The 22,550-nt window shown below is 44.0% G+C and overlaps 1 protein-coding gene across 5 annotated transcripts in view; it reads right to left on the bottom strand.

Moving 5' to 3' along the window:
* SUSD2 (sushi domain containing 2) overlaps nucleotides 1-22,550 on the bottom strand; it is an 86,425-nt gene that overhangs the window by 45,018 nt on the left and 18,857 nt on the right. For all 5 annotated transcript variants that reach the window (XM_074972294.1, XM_074972296.1, XM_074972295.1 and 2 more), the window contains 7 exons: nucleotides 18,922-19,123; nucleotides 14,756-14,841; nucleotides 12,891-13,159; nucleotides 10,765-10,908; nucleotides 4,415-4,573; nucleotides 2,824-3,072; nucleotides 950-1,222 (listed from right to left, as the gene is read on the bottom strand). In XM_074972294.1, the coding sequence (XP_074828395.1) occupies nucleotides 950-1,222; nucleotides 2,824-3,072; nucleotides 4,415-4,573; nucleotides 10,765-10,908; nucleotides 12,891-13,159; nucleotides 14,756-14,841; nucleotides 18,922-19,123 (1,382 nt within the window). The remainder of the gene's footprint in view (nucleotides 1-949; nucleotides 1,223-2,823; nucleotides 3,073-4,414; nucleotides 4,574-10,764; nucleotides 10,909-12,890; nucleotides 13,160-14,755; nucleotides 14,842-18,921; nucleotides 19,124-22,550) is intronic.

A 22,550-nucleotide genomic window follows, 5' to 3' on the forward strand; every position in this document is an offset into this window, starting at 1 on the left:
TTTTATCCTGCACTTGAGGAAATAGACTGTGTGTTTATATTAATGAAAATGGGATCTCAACCAGGCTTGGTTGGAATGCTGCAAAATATATTTGGGGTGAGAGAAACTTCCTTAGACAGGTTTGCCTGCTAAATTAAGTTTTATTCCCTAGAAAGTGTTATGATTTTGTTTTACATGTAACCTGTTTCCATTATTCTTACTCACTAGCTCTTAGATCTTTATGTTTTTGATAATAAAACTTACAATTATTTTCACTATAAAGATAACTCAGTACTGTGGTGTTATACGAGAAGCTAATCCTAATTCGAATCATCAAAGCTGGTATATATACTGTTCCTGGAGAAAGCTGACCTCGTAATTCTGTGAGTGTTCAGTCTATAAAGGACTGAATATCACAGGGGGACATTTCAAAGTGTCTCAGAGACTGGGGTTAACCTGCAAAACAAAGTAAGGGATGGCATAGGCTAGAGGAGATTGTTTGAGTAGTCAACACACAAGGAGCTAACACCCAGTTAAGCACAAGCAATTCTCCCTCTTGATGGAGGCAAATAGGTTACAGTGACTCAGTGCTGGGCACCCCAAGAACTATCACACACATTGCATTGTTTTCTGGTATTTTTTTTTTCTAAGGAGGGGGTCTTTTTTCCTTCAGGGCAGACAAGTGAAGGTGGGGCTCATGATGGAGGAAGTGGTGGAAGAGTTCAGAGGCTGTAAATTAATTTACTTTGTACCTGTCCAGGTTTTCACTCATTGCACAGAGGGTCTTGGTACAACTGATAGAGATTTCCCCTGGTGAAAACATCACCATACTTAAATCCTCAAACTCATATGTAGTTGCTCATATGTAATCATGCTAGATTAATATTCTGCAACCCTGCACAGAATGCTGTGGTGTTCACTAATGGAGTGCTCTCACTCCTATGCACTGCCCTGATTAACACTGCCTCACCTGGCTGTAGACTCTCCACCAGCCACTTGTGATTCTGATGGGATACTCTGGTGGAATTTCCCACCTTGAGGCTTCTGGTTGTCAGGACATCAAACCTGCAGAAAGGGTCAGAATCACAGAGCAGGGTCATCTCCTTCACCAGGAGGTCAGCAGGGTCTTCATAAGGAGAAAACACTGGTATGAAGGCAGAGTTGTGCTTTTCCGCATAGAAGAAGTTGTTCAGTAAGAACTGGGTGTCATAAGTAAAGAGGGAAGTTTCATATTTGACAGCCCCTGAGGAAACAGACAGACAGATGTCTATGTATATGTTCATATACAATATAATTTGGAAAGTGCATTCCCTTATCCCCAAAGGTATTATCTCAGCATAAGTTAAACACTATGCAGTTTCAAATATGCAAGGTCGAGACTGATAATGGAACTGCTGCCAGAGCTTTAAAAAGTGGTTCTTCTATTTCATTTTACATTATGTAAATATATTAATCCACTGATAACAGGCACCGTAGTTAAGTTTATCAAGTCTCTTTCTTTCAACACTTTCTATGTGCATTATCATTAGGAAAAATTCTTCTTTGGGGCTGAAATTTTCCAGGCTTGATATTGATCCAAAAAATATATTTTGAGGGAAGTTTAAGGCAAATCTTTTCAGTAGCCAAGCTACTGGAGAGCGGCAAAAACGCTATCATCTGTACTTTAAAAAAATAGCTGAATAATTGCTTAAAACTTTTCATGTTCAGTAATTAGTTCTTGGTGGAGAGTCTGAGCCTATAAGCTATATCAGCCAGAGAGTCACATGTACATTTGACGTGCTTCTGCAAACACTGTTACCCACCTTCCCAGACTAACACCATATTGTGCTACAAATTTCATAGATCAAAAATTTAGAGATGGCATGGACCTGTTAGGTCCCATCTAGTCCCTCTCCATTCCAATACAGGATTATTCCCTTTTGTACATTTACTATTATAATTATTTGTATTACCATAGCACCTAGACTAGTGTTTGGGTCAGTCTAGTTTTAAAGAGTTGATGTTCCCACCATTTTCCCAGAGAAATTATTGCACAGGTTATTAGATACCTGGTGACACCATGATGATATCCTGAAAATATGTTAGATAGAGCAACCCAAACATTATAAACAAACAAAAACCTTCCTTGGAGTCATAATCTTAATTTTTGCATTTTATATTGGAAGCCTGTTGAGGAGGGACTGTTCACTATGGGTTCAGTGCTGGAATCTGGCTGAGCTGTGCTTGATACAGAAATTGATGGATGGCAAAGGGCGCGGGGGTGTACACCACTGTTTTGCCCCAGATCAATCATTAGAGAAATTTAGAGCAGCCTAATTTTGCATGTTGGAGGTACCTGGCAGATTATTTGAGTTAGATGAAAACAGCCCTTCTCTTACTTTCTTACCTAGCATAAACTGCCCGTTTTCTGTCCAGGAGTTTGGCAGTTAGCACAAATGTCCATGCTTGCTAAAACTCTGTCAGAAGATGATATATCTGAATAGAAACAACACTTATATCCTGGGGATCACAGCACTATTGTGACTTTTCAGTCACTTCATGCTAGCTCCAGTTGGACACCCAACAAAAAGCTAAGATATCAAAAATGCATTACAAGCTCCATTCTGTGATAAAGACAATGTAGGAGGCCTTACCTTCCTGGCTCTGGGCCCGACATATGTGACTGTGAGCTCCACCCACTGGAGTACAGGAGGCCCTACCTCTTTACTACAGGCTGCTCAAAACAGATTTGTTCTCTTTGAAGATGGCTTAATTTTCTATGCTGCAAATAATAAATGGTTTTGATTTTCTGAAGCTACTTCATGTAAACCTGAGAATGGAGTAATGGGCCAGGAAATTACTTACAGTCAGCTCCAAACTCAAACAACTGCTGAGGGCTGGCATCAGATGACATGGTTGTCCCATTTTTGAAGGTATACTCATCCCTTGGATTATCATTCATTACCCCCAAGAGACCCTGTGTGTGATTGTGAAACTCCACTGGCAACAGGACTGTCAGGCTCAGAAATCCTCCCCTTCCTCTTAGTTCCATACCAGCCCCAGAAGAGAACATCACTGTGATGTTCTGATCAGCTGTGGAATAGAGAAAGAGGCCTATAACAAAGAGAGAAAACATGTGATTATATATGACTCATACTTCACAATATACTGGCCACATAAATGTTCCCCGACTGAGGGAAAACTGCAAGTTTCCCATTAAACTTCCACTCATATTTAGACTGCTATTAACAGCTTTCATAGAGAATCAAGTGATCATAATACCAGTCATACTGCAGTAACATAAATGCATTCAGCGCACATTTTCATGCTCTATTTTTGAAGAGGAACAATTGAATGTTACCATGTGGCATGTTGTGAGAATCCATGTGAGAGAGAAAAAAAGTTAGATAGCCATTATATTTTCATAGGCTAAATTGACCCTGACCTAGCAGGCAAAGGAAGGGAGTGAAGGGGAGTAAGGAGCTTTTATTCCACTTAACCCTGACACAGGGGCTAGGGAAAGTCACCATCTGTTTCTCCACATATCCCTGGAGACACAAATCACCTGAAATAATGACGAGGGAGGGGAGGAGTTGGGCTATGGCCTCATCCACATCTCCATTAGCAGGGGAACTACATCATCCTTTTGGATAGTGCAACCATGTGCATTCTTCCCTGCATTTCAGGGAGCTCAGGGAAGGGATGTGCCTCCTGAGGAATTACTCTGCCATTACACACCCTGGAGTGGGGTGGCATTAATTCCAGTGTGGGCCAGTGGCTAATTACCACAATCTAGACCACAGCATCTTAATGGAGAAGCATAATATGCATCAGCTTCTCCCTTCACCAGCTCCTTCCCTTTCCCTTGGGCCACTCTAACCAAGTGCCACCCATAATGCAGAGGGAGTCACTGCCACTGCTGTGAAGAGGCACCACAGAAATACAGGCTGGGATTTGCAAAGAAACCCAAAGGAAATAGGCACCCAACTCTGATTTCAATAGGATTTGGACACCTAAATCCCTTACGCTCCTCTGAAAATCTCAACCATAACGGATAATTTACACAAAGTGCTGCTGTACCGACTCAATCCTCAGAACTTTCTTTGGAGGGATTCTTAACCCTGGTGCCTGCGCTTCTGCTCAGACCCAGGCCTCTCTTGCCATCTTCTTGTGCCAGTTAGGCTAAGGAAATGCAGGTTAAGGAAGATAATTCTATTACCTATGATAGTGTCCCAGCATAGCTGCTAGGACCCTGCCTGTCAGCTATTTTGCCCCTCATGTCATCTCTAGAATCACTCCCAGATTGACCATTCAACCTGGAAACGAAGGCAGGGGCTGGAGCAAACAAACATCTGGGCTGATGTTTAACTACACAGGGGCCTTGTAGGAATACAAAGTGTGATTGGAGCAGAAACACTATAACCCACCCTTTTCAAGGTTGATATCAATGTCTAACCTTTCAAATCCATCCAGCTTTGCTCAGAGAAACTAAGCACCTCCTTGTTCAACAGGACCTCCAACATCCCAGAGTGCTCTGAGTTGCGTACCTCAATCACATCAGAATTATTCTCCTGTATGGCAACTGAAGACAAGCCTGTCACTTTAGCCAGAGTTTCTTCCAAACAAAAAAAAAGTCCGATTAAAAACACTGCCCCAAGTATATGTTAATTTTATGATTTTTACGGTCATATTTTACATAGGATAAATATGAATAATGGTTCTTTGGGGTGGATTGTAAAGTGTACAGATTATATATAAAGACACAAACCTCTCCCTTCTTACCTATTAATGTCATGTTGAGATTGCAATACTAAGCACTCAAAGGTCAGGAAATTCAAAAATCCCTCACTCCAATCATAGAATCATAGAAGGAAGGGACCTCAGGAGGTCATCTAGTTCAATCCCCTGCTCAAAGCAAGACCAATCCCCAACTAAATCATCCCAGCCAGGGCTTTGTCAAGCCTGACCTTGAAAACCTCTAAGGAAGAAGATTCCACCACCTCCCTAGGTAACCCATTCCAGTGCTTCACCACCCTCCTAGTGAAAAAGTTTTTCCTAACATCCAACCTAAACCTCCCCCACTGCAACTCGAGACCATTACTCCTTGTTCTGTCATCTGCTACCACTGAGAACAGCCTAGATCCATCCTCTTTGGAACCCCCTTTCAGGTAGTTGAAAGCAGCTATCAAATCCCCCCTCATTCTTCTCTTCCGCAGACTAAACAATCCCAGTTCCCTCAGCCTCTCCTCATAAGTCATGTGTTCCAGTCCCCTAATCATTTTTGTTGCCCTCCGCTGGACATTTTCCAATTTTTCCACATGCTTCTTGTAATGTGGGGCCCAAAACTGGACACAGTACTCCAGATGAGGCCTCACCAATGTCGAATAGGGGGGAATGATCACGTCCCTCGATCTGCTGGCAACATCCCTACTTATACAGCCCACAATGCCGTTAGCCTTCTTGGCATCAAGGGCACACTGTTGACTCATATCCAGCTTCTCATCCACTGTAACCCCTAGGTCCTTTTCTGCAGAACTGCTGCCTAGCTATTCAGTCCCTAGTCTGTAGCGGTGCACAGGGATTTCCCTACACCCTCCCATGGGGGTGCTTCCCCCCCCCCCAATTTCTCCAACACCCCCAGCCCCAGTTTTGTGAACTAGTTACATGCAGTGTTGCCAATTTAGTGATTGTTTGGAAATCTGAATTGAAATTGAAATTGAAACATTAATACACACTTTAAAAGCATATACAGTGTATGATAAAATATGTGTATCTGAAAAAGTATAATAGATTTGAAAAGTATGAACAAAGACTAGCTTCCTTATACAGCTGTTGTGTTTATGACCATGTCAGTGCATTCATTTCAATGATGTTGGCCAACCTAATAATTTAAAATTATGATTTATAAGCAAAGTCTAAATGAGCTCTCCCTGACAGCTAGTGATGAGCTAGGGGCTGTGGGGAAAGGCTTCAGGACCAGATTGTATTTACATTCACACCTAATCTACCTAGGTATCCAGCAAACAGAGCTGTGTTGCCCAGGTGATAGATTTTGGCTGGGGTTGGGTTACAAATCACTTGAATGCAGGTGCGGGGAGGTGTAATGAAATGTTGTTATTCTTATTGTATGAGTAAAGGGCATACAGCTAAATAGAGAGAGAGGGTGAGGACAGGTGTTTTGCTTGATGGTCTGCCTGAGTCACAAGTACTATTAGACCTGTCCCTCTCCACTGTTTAAAGACAGAGGTGATTAGGCTCCATAGATAGTCTTTGTTTTGTTAAGTAATCACTACAGCTGAAATCACTGATAATCAGGTCTAAGTGCTTAGACCTGCTGTGGGACTGTGTTTCTGTGGAAGAGACAGCCCAGTCTGCAGTAGCAGCAAGGTTCCCCCACTGAGAGCTCAGCTAAAATCACTGAGAGCTGGGTGGAACCTCAAGAGACCAATTCAGAGAGGTCACAGTGGCAGGTGGCAGCAGAAGGTGACGGCGCAGGGCCATTGGCAACAGAGCGATGGAGTGAACAGTGACACAACAAACAACAGTAGCCAGAGTGAATAGTGAGCAACCGGAGGAATGAGCAAGGTGCCTTCTTGCCCCCCACCTGAGAGATGAACTCATGTGAAAGCACGTCTGAACTCTGAGTCTCCACTGACCAAGGACACCACCAGTGAGTGTTAATGAGGCTGTTAAGAATGGTGGAGACAACACAGTTCATGCGAACAAACATGGCTGTGGCATCATACTTTCTATTTAAGCAAGAGATACCACACACTAAAAACTGGAGGCCAATGTTAAATGCATTGTCACTTGTTCATCCTGAAGTTGAACACTGGGTCCGAACAAGACCAGCAAATGCTCACTATCTTTTTGCAAGAAACTCAACTGCCTGGCTAGATGCATGTGGTGCAACAGTGAAAGACTCAACAGTTGAAAAAGTAAAGAACTCTCTCACCACATTCAAAAAATTTGCATACATGGCTGATGAATGCACCAATGCAAATAGTCATCAAGTATTAAGTCACTGTGTATGTTATCTTGATGTCAGTGGTAGGCCAGTAGATACATTTCTAGATGTTCAAGTTATAGAAGACAGATTGGCTGCATCTGTGAAAACCCACATCTTAGAAGAGATAAATGCTTGTCATTGGGACCCCAAACAGATGGCTGCTTGTGCATTTGATGGAGCTACAAACTTCTCTGGAAGACATGGTGGAGCAAAAGCTTTGCTCAGAGAAAAGTGTAACCCGAGTCTCTCCTATACACACTGCAGAGGCCATCTACTCCAACTAGCGCTAGTACGAGCTGCAGACTCTTCAAAAGACATTAAAAAAGCGATAAATTTAATGTCTTCATTATATTCTTTTTTCAGCAAGGGTCCAATATCTTGAATATCTTGGAAAATATAGAAGATATACTGGGACTGAAGTTGAAATTAGTCCAACCTGGGAAAACCCTCTGGCTTTCTCATGAGCGATCCTTGGCTGTTGTCTTAAAATTACTCCAGCCATTATTACTGGCTTTGGAAAGTATCTACCAAGATGGGATGGAACTAAGTATGAGGCTGGTGGATTACTTTTGCTACTACGTTCAGAGAAGACTATTGCCATTCTCTCTCTTGTAAGTCTACTGTTGAAACCACTTGGGTCACTAAACAATGCCATCCAGGCATCTGCTACAACAGTAGTAGATCTTTGTCCAGCAATAGAAGCTACATTTGGTTCAATCAGAGAGCTATCCATTGAAAAAGTATTGGAAGAAGCAAAGACTTCAGTCCAGAAGTTGACTAATGAAGGCACTTATATTGAATCCTTAAGTGAAGAGGACAAGAAGTGTTTAAGACAACTGAAAAAGTACACAGACTTGATTTTTAAAAATCTACAACAGCGACTTCTAGATTCTACTCAACCTCTATGTAGCTTTTACAGATCCCTGTCTTATAAAACACCGACAGTTGAGTGGGAGTGAGGGACTACCAGCAATGGGGCTGCCATGTGCTCAGGACAGAATAGAGAATTTGAACACAGAGTGGAATATCATACGATGAATGAATGAAGATTTGACTTCAACTTCTTTTTTATCATCACTAGTGGCTCGAGCCAATCTTTATGCTATGTTTCCTGGGCTGAAAGAAGTAGGAATTCATCTCTTGCTACTCCCAGTAGAGTTGAGCGTTCTTTTTCATCATTGAATAGAATTTTGTGTTTTGAAAGAAGTTGCCTTCTGCCTGATCATGTGAATGAACTAATGAGCATATCAATTGAAGGAATGGACGTACAGGACACATGAGAAGCCACCAAAGAATACATTGCATTCGAGAAGTTCATTAACAGAGTTCTGCAAAATTATAACAAAAAAACAAGAAGGATGTAGATGTAGTGCTTCATAGAAGGCTTGAGTAGCCAACTTTAATTTGTGTGATGATTTTAAAATCTAATAAAATGGTCATGAAACATTTTTCAGTTTTTACTATGGTGCCATACAGCCCACCTTCACCCTCATGGTCTCAGCCCTCATTGGCCCTGACTCCCCGCCCTGTAAATTTGAACACCTGCCCCCAGGTTCAATTCCTGGGGAAAACACTGGCTGTGCATGGGATTCTTCCATCCTAAGTACAGGACTCTGCACTTGTCCTTAGAATCATAGAATATCAGGGTTGGAAGGGACCTCAGGAGGCCATCTAGTCCAACCCCCTGCTCAAAGCAGAACCAATCCCCAATTTTTGCCCCAGATCCCAAACTGGCCCCCTCAAGGATTGAACTCACAACCCTGGGTTTAGCAGGCCAATGCTCAAACCACTGAGCTATTCCTCCCCTTGTTGAACCTCATCCGATTTCTTTTGGCCCAATCCTCTAATTTGTCTAGGGCCCTCTGTATCCTATCCCTACCCTCCAACATATCTACCACTCCTCCCAGTTTAGTGTCGTCTGCAAACTTGCTGAGGGTGCAATCCACAACATCCTCCAGATCATTTATGAAGATATTGAACAAAACCGGCCTGAGGACCGACCCTTGGGGCACTCCACTTGATACCGGCTGCTAGACATGGAGCCATTGATCACTACCCTTTGAGCCCGATGATCTAGCCAGCTTTCTATCCACCTTATAGTCCATTCATCCAGCCCATACTACTTTAACTTGCTGGCAAGAATACTGTGGGAGACCGTGTCAAAAGCTTTGCTAAAGTCAAGGAACAACACGTCCACTGCTTTCCCCTCATCCACAGAGCCAGTTATCTCGTCATAGAAGGCAATTAGATTAGTCAGGCATGACTTGCCCTTGGTGAATCCATGCTGACTGTTCCTGATCACTTTCCTCTCCTCTAAGTGCTTCAGAATTGATTCCCTGAGGACCTGCTCCATGATTTTTCCAGGGACTGAAGTGAGGCTGACTGGCCTGTAGTTGCCTGGATCCTCCTCCTTCCCTTTTTTAAAGATGGGCACTACATTAGCCTTTTTCCAGTATTCTGGGACGTCCCCTGATCGACATGAGTTTTCAAAGATAATGGCCAATGGCTCTGCCATCCCATCTGCCAACTCCTGTAGCACCCTCGGATGCAGTGCATCCAGTCCCATAGACTTGTGCTCATCCAGCTTTTCTAAATAGTCCTGAATCACTTCTTTCTCCACAGAGGGCTGGTCACCTCCTCCCCATGCTGTGCTGCCCAGTGCACGAGTCTGGGAGCTGACCTTGTTTGTGAAGACAGAGGCAAAAAGTGACAGAACAAGGAGTAATGGTCTCAAGTTGCAGTGAGGGAGGTTTAGGTTGGATATTAGGAAAAACTTTTTCACTAGGAGGGTGGTGAAGCACTGGAATGCGTTACCGAGGGAGATGGTGGAATCTCCTTCCTTTGAGGTTTTTAAGGTCAGGCTTGACAAAGCCCTAGCTGGGATGATTTAGTTGGGGATTGGTTCTACTTTGAGCAGGGGGTTGGACTAGATGACCTCCTGAGGTCCCTTCCAACCCTGATATTCTATGATTCTATGAAAAAAAGCATTGAGTATATTAACTTTTTCCACATCCTCTGTCACTAGGTTGCCTTCCTCATTCAGTAAGGGGTCCACACTTTCCTTGGCTTTCTTCTTGTTGCCAACATACCTGAGGAAACCCTTCTTGTTACTCTTAACATCTCTTGTTAGCAGCAACTCCAAGTGTGATTTGGCCTTCCTGTTTTCACTCCTGAAATCTCAAACTCCAGGGGATAACAACAAGAATAGTAATTCCCATCCCTTATATGTACCCAGTCTTGTGAGTGAAGCATACAGCAACACAGGATAATGTCATGGATGTCACGGCAGAAATGGAAAATTAGTTATTCAGAAACATAAATGGTTGACAAGGTTGGGGGGTGAGCCAGGTCTAAGCAATCAGAATCTACTACAACAGCACCCAGAATGTTCTAAGTGCTCTACAGACTTACATAAAAATAGTGCCCCCCCCGCCCCTCACCAGAGCAAGCAATCTAAGAAGACAAACTGGCCAACGAGAGTGGAAGAGATATAATATTCAAGCAAAGTGCTCAGAAATGATCAGCCACATTTCTTTAGTTCCAAACAAAATGGAACATGTTTTTAATGTACATACTTGTATTTAGATTATCAAAATAGTTTTAGGTTTTGCAGGGAGCACTTGAGTTTGATTTGGGGGGGAAAAAAGTGAATGATGGAAAGGGAGTAAGATGGGAGTGAGTTAAGGGAAAGAGGGAGGATAGAAAGAGTTCTGGCTTTCAAACAAAGATAAAACTAAACCAAACGATCAAACCCAAAAGATGATTTGTCTTTGTTGCTTGTTCTTTCTCCAACTTACTGTTGAGAGGTCTGGCAGGTTGTGTCCTTCCTTGTACTCTTAAAGTTGTCAGATTGGACTCCAGCAGTGTGTATTCACCTTGTCCTTTGAATGTGATGTTAGCTCCATCGAATGTGAGGAAGTGAGGATCCCCAAAAGCAGAAGCTGTTTTACACACATACGTTTAAATAATAAAAACGAAAAAACCACAACAATTATGTGCTCCATGGCTCACTAGATAATTTTTGTGAGGCTTCCGGGGGACAGCATTCATACAGAGAGAAGAAAATATGGAAGGAGTACAAAAGGAGTGTTTCCCAATGCCACTGGTAGCACCAGAAGGGAGTAAATGCATGGCGTAGGGCCACGGCCCAGAACTCAGACAGCACTGTAGGACTAGCAAGAACTATTTTTTGACACATCACTGCTTCCATTCGCTGATACTCTGACCATGCACCTCCTCACCATTGTTAGTATGGCTCTGTCTGATAAAGACATAACATACTCCTTAGGAAATCACTCATTCTATCACCCCTGGTGCCACTCCAGTTGTGTCACTTCAAGTAGAGACTAGGCACATGCATTTTTACTGATGTGCAATTTAGATCTGACCAGATTATGTCTCAATGACACAATAGTAAACATGTTGGTGGCACATCTATGCTAGTGCTGCAACACTATTGGTGCTGCTGAACCAGTGCTAGAGCAACAGTGGGAGAGTTCCTAAAATATGCCAGTTAGACAAGGCTTTGGTATGTATTGAGAAAATATCTGAATTATACTCCACATTCAGAGAACAACAATCTGTTGACCTCTAAGAGATTGTGTGAAACAGATTTGACCTGGAGAGCTTGCAGCACTGGGAGACCCAAGTCAGCCAATAACACCAACAGCCCCAGGACAGCAGGTAGTCCTGGGAGAGCCAGATGAGCCAAGAAACATGGGAGAATTTGGAGACAGAGGGGAGCTGCCAACAGTAGGAAATGAAGGGAGAGACAGAAGGCTAGGGAGAACTGGCACTAGTGGGAATGTTGATTGTAGTAGGAGAGTCAGGAATCCTGGAATTACCAGCTCCCCCATGTCATCTTCTTAGCTGGGTCACCTGTGAACCTTCTCCAGTTATGCACTGGTCTCTGGTAGTTTCTCCCTGCCCTAAAACAATCCCAACTCCCTCTTGTTTCTGTGTATTAGGGAGAAGGCAGGATTTCACAGTGCAGGGGAGAGCAAGGCAGGTTGGTGGAATAAGGGTGGACCAAGGCCAGGTGATATGCCAGCCATTCCTCCTAATTTTATTTTTATTTTTAACAGTGTTATTAATTATATTCCTATTGACAACAATATCATACTCATTGTGGTTGCATAGAAGCCCCAACCAGCAATCAGAGCCCCATTGGGCTGGTCACTGCACAGATGTAATAAAAAGACAGTAGCCGGGTTAGCATGTGGCAGGAGGGAAGAGATGGAGACAAACAACTGAGCGAGAGAGAGAGGAGGGAGGACTAAATTACAGTGAGATGATTATTATTGGTATAAATAGTAGCAGTCTCAGCATACCAACTGTCTAGCCATTGTCATGAACTGTCATAAGCAACAGCCCCTCTGTTCTTTCTGGCATAGCATCCACTGATGGCTAAAAGCCTTGGCAATTAGCTAGTCCTCAGATAAATTGAACCTTATGATTAGCCAGGCTCCTAAGAGCTAATGAGGAAATTGAGAGTTCAGGATCCTAGAGCAGCAGAGTAGAGCAAGTACAATCCTTGCCCCCGACAGTTCTTCCAAACTGTTTACCATGGCAGTTGTTGGCAAATTTAGACTGGCACATTGGACTCCCATCCATGACATAACTTCTGAGAATATACGCAAAAAGAAAAGGAGTACTTGTGGCACCTTAGAGACTAACCAATTTATTTGAGCATAAGCTTTCGTGAGCTACAGCTCACTTCATCGGATGCATCCGATGAATGAGCTGTAGCTCACGAAAGCTTATGCTCAAATAAACTGGTTAGTCTCTAAGGTGCCACAAGTACTCCTTTTCTTTTTGCGAATACAGACTAACACGGCTGTTACTCTGAATTCTGAGAAAATATCTTTTATGCATCCGAACAAAAAAACATCTTTACTATGCAGTGGAACTCTGAAGCCCTTACCAACCCGAGGAGGTTTGTAAGTCCTGCAGTCACTGGAGGGACGGTGCTTCAGGTAGAACTGACAGTTATCAGACCACAGACAGCAGTAATAAAAGCTGATGACATCATAAAGCCAATGAGAAAAACCAGGAACCCTAGGAGGCTTTTTGAAAGGTGGAGAACCCCAGTCATGGCCTCGATCAGGTGTACTTCCCCCTATGGAGTCTCGTGTGAGGATCTGGGTACCTGTGGAGTCATAGCAGCACTGCTGTCCCGATGCATACTGGGGGCTGGTTGGAGAAATGCATTGAGAAGGAAGATTCACCATTTCAGCTTTGAAGTACAAATATTTATGAGTTTGGAGCTCATGTGTTTTTTTGTTTATTGACATTACAAGACATTCTGTAATGTCTATGGTCATTAGATGGGCCCAGTTAAGATTTTTCCATCCCTGAAAGTTAGTTTAGGTTAGGATAAATTATGGAGTCACTAATTTGGGATAAGACAAGAAAGGATTTTTACATCCAAGAGCTTGTCTGTACTAGAAAGTTGCACTGATCAACTAGAATTGATTTATAATTGAACTAGTTAAATGGCCACATACCGTAAATTACTGAATTAAACTAAACTGATAAAAGCAAAATTTAAATTGATTTAATTAGGTCTACTTTAGGGATTCACACTAGTTTAACTATATTGAGTTTAAAATAAATGTAGTTAAACTTGTGCCATTTTCTGGTATAAAAAAGGCCTATCTCAGCAGCATAGACAACAAGTGAATTGGGGTTGGGGAGCGAGGGGAGACAGAGAAAGAGGCTATTGCATGCTAAAGAGTTCAGGTCCTGACAACCTGTATAGTCCCCCTATGGTTGTGCTATCACCTAAGACTGAACAAATCAAAATACTGCACACAACTGGAATATAAATAAGATCTGAAGGACAGAGACTGCAACTAAGGAAACACTGGGGCTCAAATCTGAAACAGGATTTATACACCTACAGCTCAGATTTAGGTTCTATTGTGATCCACAAAACCCCTGCTCAGCTGCTGCCTAAACTCATTTGGCACCTAAATTTCTGCCGTAAAAGTCCCCTAGGTGGCTAGATTTCTTCCTCTGGGTATGCACACTCCTGTCTCAGGCAGGTGCCCGAATGCCTATCTCACGCCGAAGACCCAGGACAACCTTCAAAACAGATAGAGATGATGAGCAGGGGAGTGCCATTCTTGCTTGCGGGACGTGATCTGGTAAACTTATTCTGAGCATACCTAATCCCACACAAAACAGTGGCCCACTAGTAAGGGGACTCACCCAGGATGTGGGAGACCTCCGTTCAATTCCCCCGCTCTGCGTGAGAATGGATGAGAAGGCGTCTCCCATCTGTCAGGTGACTGCCCTAACCACTGGAGTATGGAGTATGTAGGTCCCTCTGACTCTCTTGTTGAAGCTATTCCACTTAACTAATTAAATATTAATTGGGCCAGAAATAGTGAGAATAACTCCACAGTTCACTGCTTAGGGCATGTACCTGAGAGGCAAAAGATCCCTGTTTAAGGAAAGAACGTACAACCTAGTGTACCTCTACACAGCAAGTGGCAGTGAGTCTCAGAGCCTGGGTCAACAAACTCAGGCTCATGCTACGCTCTAAAAATAGACATGCAGACAGACATTCAGGGTTGGGCTGGGGAGAAGTTTTTAGCGCTGTAGTGCAAGCCCGAGTCTGTTGACCCGGCTCTGAGACTTGCTGCCACTCATTATGTAGATGTACCCTTAGAGTCCAGAGAATTTTCACAATGAATTATAACAAATTAAAGGCAAGCCAAATTTGGGGACCTAAACTGTCTGATAATGCTCCTTTGAATGCTTAATAAAAAAGCAGGCATTTACCTGGCCTGAATGGCCCTTACACAGTGCACGGCTCCAGGATGGTAAGTGCACGCACTCCCTTTTTCAATGTCACACCCATAATCAGTCTGAAAGAGACAAATGTTCATACTTGCTGGAATTCCTGTTTTGTCCTTTTTGTTTTGTCTATGTCTTTTTGGGATGTGCTGGTCACAACTCCATAGTTAAGGCTAACTTTTCATTAGAACAAGCCATTAACATGATTTTTGTGTGATCAGTTTAGGCTAAGAGGAGAAATTTCTCCTAAAGCTTCAAACATCTAGGATAAATAGTGTTTAAATAACAAGCAGACAAAAATGTGAAAGAGTATCTTACAAGTTTTCAACCACCCCCTCCTTCCAAAAGATGACACTTTACTCAGTCACAATTTCATATATTGGTGTCTGCACACACTCAAGCATAGTATTATTTCAAAACCAGTATTTCAAATTAAGTAATTTGCAAGAGCCAGAAGGAGCAGTTATTCTCCTAATTTGAGTTCTTCGAGATGTCTCTCCCTATGGGTGCTCCACTTCAGGTGTGCATGCACCTTTGATCAGAGATTTTCAGTAGCGGTGCCCATCTGGCGCACAGTTGTAGTCCAAACATCCTCATACCTGCACTGAGGATATATAGAGCTACACAGGCAAACCACCCTAAGTTGCTTCTCTACCACAAAATTTCATGAGAGGAAACTCCAAAGTGGAGAAGTGCAGGTAGTGGAGCACTCAAGGGACACATCTCAAAGAACCAAACCATACTTTGGAGAAAATGTGTGTTGAAGTCCAGGTTGCAGCTCTGCAAATTTCATCATTTGGAAATCCTTGAATATTGCCAGAGAGATAGACTGAGACCTTGCAGACTGGGCTAACACTCTAGAAGGAGGCTGGATGTTGGCAGATTCATAATGAGATAATACACCCAAAGATCAACTGTAACACTACGCCCCATATTCTTCCTAGAAATATTGTTGTAATTTGATTTTGGCATAACTAAGATGTAGTTTATGCAAGATGGGTCATGTGAGATATCATTGGAAAGACTATGATTTACTTAATATGATTATCCTATTTCTATGGATGTATCATTTATGTATCTAAAGTTAGGATTATTGACTATGTAACAATTACAAGTGGGTTTGCACCTGGGGAATGCCCACCAGGCAAAATGCAATCAGTCTGGCTGATTAGTCAATGGGCCATTAGGGAGAACAATAGGACATGCATCTGATGAAGTGAGCTGTAGCTCACGAAAGCTTATGCTCAAATAAATTTGTTAGTCTCTAAGGTTCCACAAGTACTTCATTTCTTTTTAAGAGGACTCTGAAGATGCTAATCTCCCACCTTCCTGGGAAGTCTTCCTGAGGACTTATTGCTGCTTTAACACTGCAGGGTCATGTGATCATGGCACCTGGTACTGGACTCCATCTTGGACTACTGGTATTTTTCCACTAGTAGGGGTGGGGATCAAACTGGGAAACCGAGGGTTCCTGCCATATGTAAATCCTATTTAAGGTTGGAGAGCTAAGTTCCCTGTAAGCTGCGTGGCCGCGTGGCACCCTTCTTAGCACCACACAGGTGCTCAGGGAAACCCCCCTGGCCCTGGACACGGCCTGGCCCCGGACACGGCCCAGCTGAGAAGGAACTGAGGCAGATTCACCCATGCTGTTCTATATAGCCTCGGTACGGGGACGTTCGAAGCGCATGCATGGGCTGAACAGGCACTGCTACCAAAAAATCTGTGATCAAAGGTGCATGGGGCACGTGCATACCTGAACTGGAGCACCCATAAGGACATAATTTGAGGCAGTTAAATTTTTACAGTTGTATGTGCTTAAGAATGCTCTGACCAAAAAGAATGGTCGTGCCCTTTTTTGGTTGTTTTATGATTTACAGAGAAGATCTGAAACCTTTTGTTAGCTAGGTGTATATGTGTGGCATGTTTTTCATTAGTAATTCAGATCTTGTATACTCTGGAAGACTAAAGCAACTAAAGAATTAGTAAAATTATGGTATCACAAGAGAACAAAAGGTTCAGAAAGTGAGAAGCGAAGGTTTTTTAAAAACAAATTGTTTTTTTTTCCACTGGATTCAACATCACATTTTCAATTTAGGTGTGAAAGTTCACAATAGAGTCTGAGATATTCACCAAACTGAAACAATGCTGCCAACTTCAAGAGACCAAAAACCATGAGTTGGACCCCAGAATCATAAGATTTATTTTTTACAAGATAGTGTTTTTTCAGTCTGTCTTTTTGAGTTTTGAACTCCCCCTATCTAACACCAGTGTGTGTATGAAACAAATAGTGTTGCTCACTCTCCCAAATTTATTGGGTACGGTGATTTTGCCTCCCTGCTGCAAGAGCTCTCACTCCAAAATCTGCCTGTCCTGTGTCCAGCAACTAATCTTATCCTCTAGTCCCTGCACCACCCCTTCTATCCAAACCCAGCCCTGGCTCCCATAACTTCAACCCTCCAATCAATTCAACTCCTCCAACTCCCATCAGTTCTGCACCCACAGCCTCTCCTCTTCTCCTCCTGGGGTTCTTCACCCCCCGCCCCTCAAGCTTTGGGGGTCTGCAGCAGGGTCCCCTCTTCACCTTCCCAGACTGCTTCAGGTGTCAGCTTCAGGAGCTCTTCATTCTCCTCTGTCTCTGCCCAGGCTAGGTACTCAAGGCAGGAGGAGCAGCAGCAGTAGGGGCGCCATCCTGTCTGTTACTTACAGGAGGGGTGTGGGAGGAGAGTGCAGAGTTGTGATGAGCTGCTGGGCTCTTTGCCCCCCTCCTGTGAGAGCAGCAAGCAGAAGGGAGAGATTCTGGCAGCACTGAACTGCATGAGAGGATCACCAGCACCCTCTGAAATCCCATCAATCAAGATAAAAATCTCAAGAGTTAGCAATACTGAAACAATATTTTTAAACAAAATCTTTCAGGCCTTCTTTAACCATAATAAAACAAAAAAGGGCATAAAATAAATCTTTACAGGCCACGTGTGTTTTTATTGTAAGAGGGGCTGGTTGGAGCCTCTTATGGTTGGTTGCCCAACACTACCCATTATAAGACCTTGTTTTCAGTTGCTTATAACTTTGAGAAACTAACTGTTTGGGATGAAAATTTCCATGCTATGTGTTTGGCATATGCTGATATTGTTTTTATAATTTCAGCCATTTGGGTTCAGCCATTTCTGAGAATGAGGCTGGGGGAAATACGTTGTTTTGCCCTCATTAAAAATGTTTGAGACCTTTTATTTTAAATGCTCTAGCGCCCCCACATGCCTTGGCGGAGAAACTAGAAATCTGGTAGGGAGAGGCTTTGGTGTCAGAGATCTACCTTTTGCTATCCCCATGAAAAGCTGCCCAAATGTGGCCAAGTTATATGCCTTTGCAATAAAACAGTTCACACTACTCAGTAGAGACTTCTATATTACCAGCTAAAATCTCCAGATTCCATTTTACAATCTCCAGCCTCTTGGCTCTCAGTGCTCAATCCCCTCATATCTCCAGTGTGTGACCGAACTACGTGTATAACAACTCTACAGGTGACTGAGCATGCGCCAGTATAGGGCTACAGGGGTTCAGAAAGACTCACTCCGTAATTGCTGCTGCCAGCTGCTCTGGGTTGAGGTGGGGCCAGTGAGAACAAGGACCTTATGCTCTCAGTGCCCCTCCCCCCACCCTTGGCACCCAGGCAGCATGGAGGAGGAAGCTATCTGATTCAAATGCAGAGGGAACAAAATCCATACCAATGGGAGGGAAAGGAGTAGATTGGGACAAGGAGTCTAGTGAGACTGGATCTGAGGATGGAACACTGGGACTTGTTAATCAAGGAGACAGTGACCAAGGGCTAGAAGGAGAGGGGAGCCTGGGACTAGCAGGACAAGGAGACAGGGACTAGGAACCAGTCAGGGGGGAGAGGGGAGAAGAGATATTTAAAAAGGAGCTGGTGTGAGGGTAGAAATGGGACGGGGAGGAGACTGATTGGAGACTAGGAGCCTGTGCAGAGTGGTAGGGCAGGGGAGAGAGAGCCACGTAGCACAAAGAGCATGAAGGGGGAAACTGGGATTGGATAGTCACTGCAAAAAAAATATTTCTATAAAGGTTCCTAAACCTCTAGGTCTACCTAATAAAATATATTAGCCCATCTGGCTCCACATTAGACAGTACTAACTTACATGGAACCTGCCAGTGTCAGCTCTGGCTTGTGCCAAGGTGCAGGGGCAATCCATAATTTCTTCCAGGAAGTCAGGAAGTGTCTCCTCCCTCCTGTCCCATTCCAGGCACTTGGCTGTTGCCCAGGAAGCTGAGTCTTTCCTGAAGTCTTCCCCAAGGTGCCAGGCCAGTGCATGCACTGGGCTCCAGATTGATGGAACATTGCTAAAAAAGAAAAAACTTAGACCAACAGAGGAAGCATTATTTTGTCTTATTAACTGAATGCCAAATTACCTAACTATACCATCAAAAGTAGAATTATGAAAACTTTACAACCTAAAGGTTTTCATTTGATAATAGTTGCTTCACTGTTACCTATAGATTTCCTGCCTCAAAGCTACAGTGACATCATGCAATAACCATTCAATTATGATTAAGGCATTTTAGAGTTTGTGGTCCCCGAAACAGATCTGGTTGACCTCCCCCTATTGAACACTCAGCAGATTACTGTGAGGGAATCCAAATGCTTAATTAATCCCATGTGCCTGTAGAATGCTGGGTCTGGGCAGAATTTAAGCACTGTCCCTGGCTTTGGGCTTCTAGGCATGGTCTCCAGGTACAAACCTGACATCTGATAATCTTCTTGGCAGTGGGAATACTTCTGTCCAATAGTCTAGGCCCTGAAACTAGTACCATCTCCCACAAGCCTCCCCAGCAGCTCTTGCACATCCCCCAGAATCCCAACAAAGGCATGAGCCTTCTGGTATGCAGTTTCACTCTTCAGCAATATGCAACAGTGAAAGCAAATAGACACATAGACAGACTTTGCACAAAATTCTAAAATACCATTACTCTTTACTTAAGACACAAAGCATGGAGATCTCAACAACATAAACATCTATATCCATTTTCCCTGCCTCTAATTTCCTCATCACTCGAGAGTTCTTTGGGCATAGGCCAAAGCCATCCAGGATCCTTCCCCTCCCTGCTCCATATGACTTTTACTCCTGGGGGAATTCTGCAACAAAAAAATAAAAAATCTGCGCACAATATTTTCAAATTCTGCATATTTTGTGTGTCAAAATAACACAATATAGAAACACCAATTTAAATTATTTTTGGTCATTCATTTAAAAATACCTGTCAACAAGTATGTCTGTAACAATACAGACAACAAAAAAGATTCAGAAAAATGTTTTTTGACAAATACATTCCTTACTAGGCACATTAATACAGAACTCTGAGTAATAATTCATTTAAACTACAATACAGAACCATATTTCCCACACCCTCCAGAAGCACTGCAAAGGCTGGGGGGAGTCAGGGGTAATGGAGGAGCTGAGGAAGAGGGAAATAATTGCTGGGAAGGAGCCTGAGTGTGAACTTGGAGGATTGTTAGGTATGGGTGGGAAAAGTATGGAACAGGTTTTTTTGGGGTCGGGGTGGGGACTGATAGGGAGCTTCCCCCATGCAGACCCTGGCTGACCCCTAGCCGAGATCTCCCATTCAGTCAGGCATATGTGTCCCTCCACCCCCACTCAGACACCACTCCCACCATCCCCATTTAGCCCTGCACCCCCTCCCTCATCCCCATGTGTCTCTGTGTCCCCACTGAGCCACCCCTCTGTCCCTGTGTGGCCCTGCATCTCCCTCCCCACTTCCATGTGTCTCTGTGCCCCCACTCAGCCACCCCTTCCCCCTGTCCCCGTGTGTGTGTCCCCACTCAGCCACTCCCCTTCCCCCTGTAGCTCTGCACCCCCTTCCCCATCATCATGTGGTCCTGTACCTACAGTACCATTCAGCCCCTGCCCCAGTCTGTCCTCCCGCACTAGCCCTTATGAGCCCGTCTGACCCCCCAGGACCCCCACTCTGTCTGTCTCCCCATAGGCCCTGTCTCCTGACCTGGCCTGACAGGCGCTGTGAAGAAGGCATGCTCTTTCTCTTCCCTAGCTGGCTGGGAGCTGCTGCTGTGTTCTATTGCCATAGTAACTTTTCAGCAGAAGCTTTTTTGTGCAAAAAATTAAAAATATGCGTGGCTCATTAATTATGCACGCACATAGTGGCACAGAATTTCCCCAGGAGTAGCCTTTCATCCAGAACATAGGATCTCTAGATTCTTCTCCCTCTCATCGCTCCAAGCCCCTCTCTTTTGTAATCTCTGAACTCCGTTGTCAGGTCACTCCCTGATCAGTCACACCATGTGATCAGACCCCTGCCAGGTAACTATTGCCAGACAACCTCTGATAGCCTATTCTCTTGGTTAGGAGCCAGTCTATGGTCTACAGTGCTTCACTTTGAATAGAGAACCATCTAGATCAGAGGTGGGCAAACTACAGCCCGGGAGACTGTCCTGCCCGGCCCCTGAGCTCCTGGCCCAGGAGGCTCGCCCCTGGCCCCTCCCCAGCTGTTCCCCCTCCCCCGCAGCCACGCTGCTGCGTGGGCAGCAGGGCTGCAAGCTCCTGCTGCTCTGAGTGGCCCGGGGGGGGGGGAGGGGTGGCAGCACACATGGCGGTGGGTCGGTTGGGTAGCAGGTCCCGGGGGGCAGTCAGGGCACAGGGGTGGTGGTTAGGGGCAGGGGCGTCCCAGGGGGCAGACAGGGGACAGGGAGCAGTTGGATGGGGCAGAGGTTTTGGGGCAGTATGTGTTTGGGGAAAAGGTCGGGTTGGATAGGGCGTGGGAGTCCCGGGGGGCCTGTCAGGGGGCGGGGGTGTGGATAGGTCGGGGCAGTCAAGGTACAGGAAGCAGGGGGGGTTGGATGGGGGTGGGATCCCAGGAGGGGGCAGTCAGAGGCCGGGAAGTGGGAGAGGGTGAATAGGGGGCGGGGGCCAGGCTGTTTGGGGGGCACAGACTTCCCTACCTGGCCCTTCATACAGTTTTGCACCCTGAAAAAAAGTTTGCCCACCCCTGATCTAGATTTAATGACCCAATAATGTTACTCCTGTACCACTGCCCTTTGGAGTTCCAGCGCAACATGGAGGTAAGAGGACAACAGAGAAGGCAAAGAAGTTGCGCATTCAAAATTGAGTTTGCAGCTTGACAGAAATACATACTGAGAATTAATAAACTCACACACAATTCAAGAAGTGTATATATACTGCCCAAATCATCACAGTCTCAGATTAAACTGATTTTTAAAGATAGGTTAGTTTTTTTGTTTGTTTTCATGTCATATTATCACTACAAGGCAGACAAAGTTCCTTGGGTGCCTAAACATGCATTTACCACCTTTAAATGTTTGGATTACTTGTAAGTGTAACGTTCGCTCTGGATTTCCTAAGTATGTAATGCCTAGTTTTGGGACAATTACACCATGACTGTACAGTTTTTACTCTTAAATGATTGATATGTAATCTCAGCCATAACTATTTTAATGTTGTTTTTTGTCTAGCAATTTTCTTATTTTAAAAAAAAATATTTAAAATGTCATACATGAACATTAAACAAACCCATAAGAAACCCACAGAGGATTTTAATGCGTGATACCATCAATGATTTTAAGATATGTAGTATTAATGTTAAATCATTTAAAAAAAAGTAACTTAAGGGAAGAATCACTGGCACAGCAAGGTAGGGCAATGTGACCAGAGCAAACCAGCCAGTTAAACAGAGTTAATAGCTGCTTTCATTGCCAGAGCAAGGCAAAGCAGCTGAA

The sequence above is a fragment of the Natator depressus genome, chromosome 15 (genome assembly GCF_965152275.1).
Source record: "Natator depressus isolate rNatDep1 chromosome 15, rNatDep2.hap1, whole genome shotgun sequence".
Taxonomy (NCBI): domain Eukaryota; kingdom Metazoa; phylum Chordata; order Testudines; family Cheloniidae; genus Natator; species Natator depressus.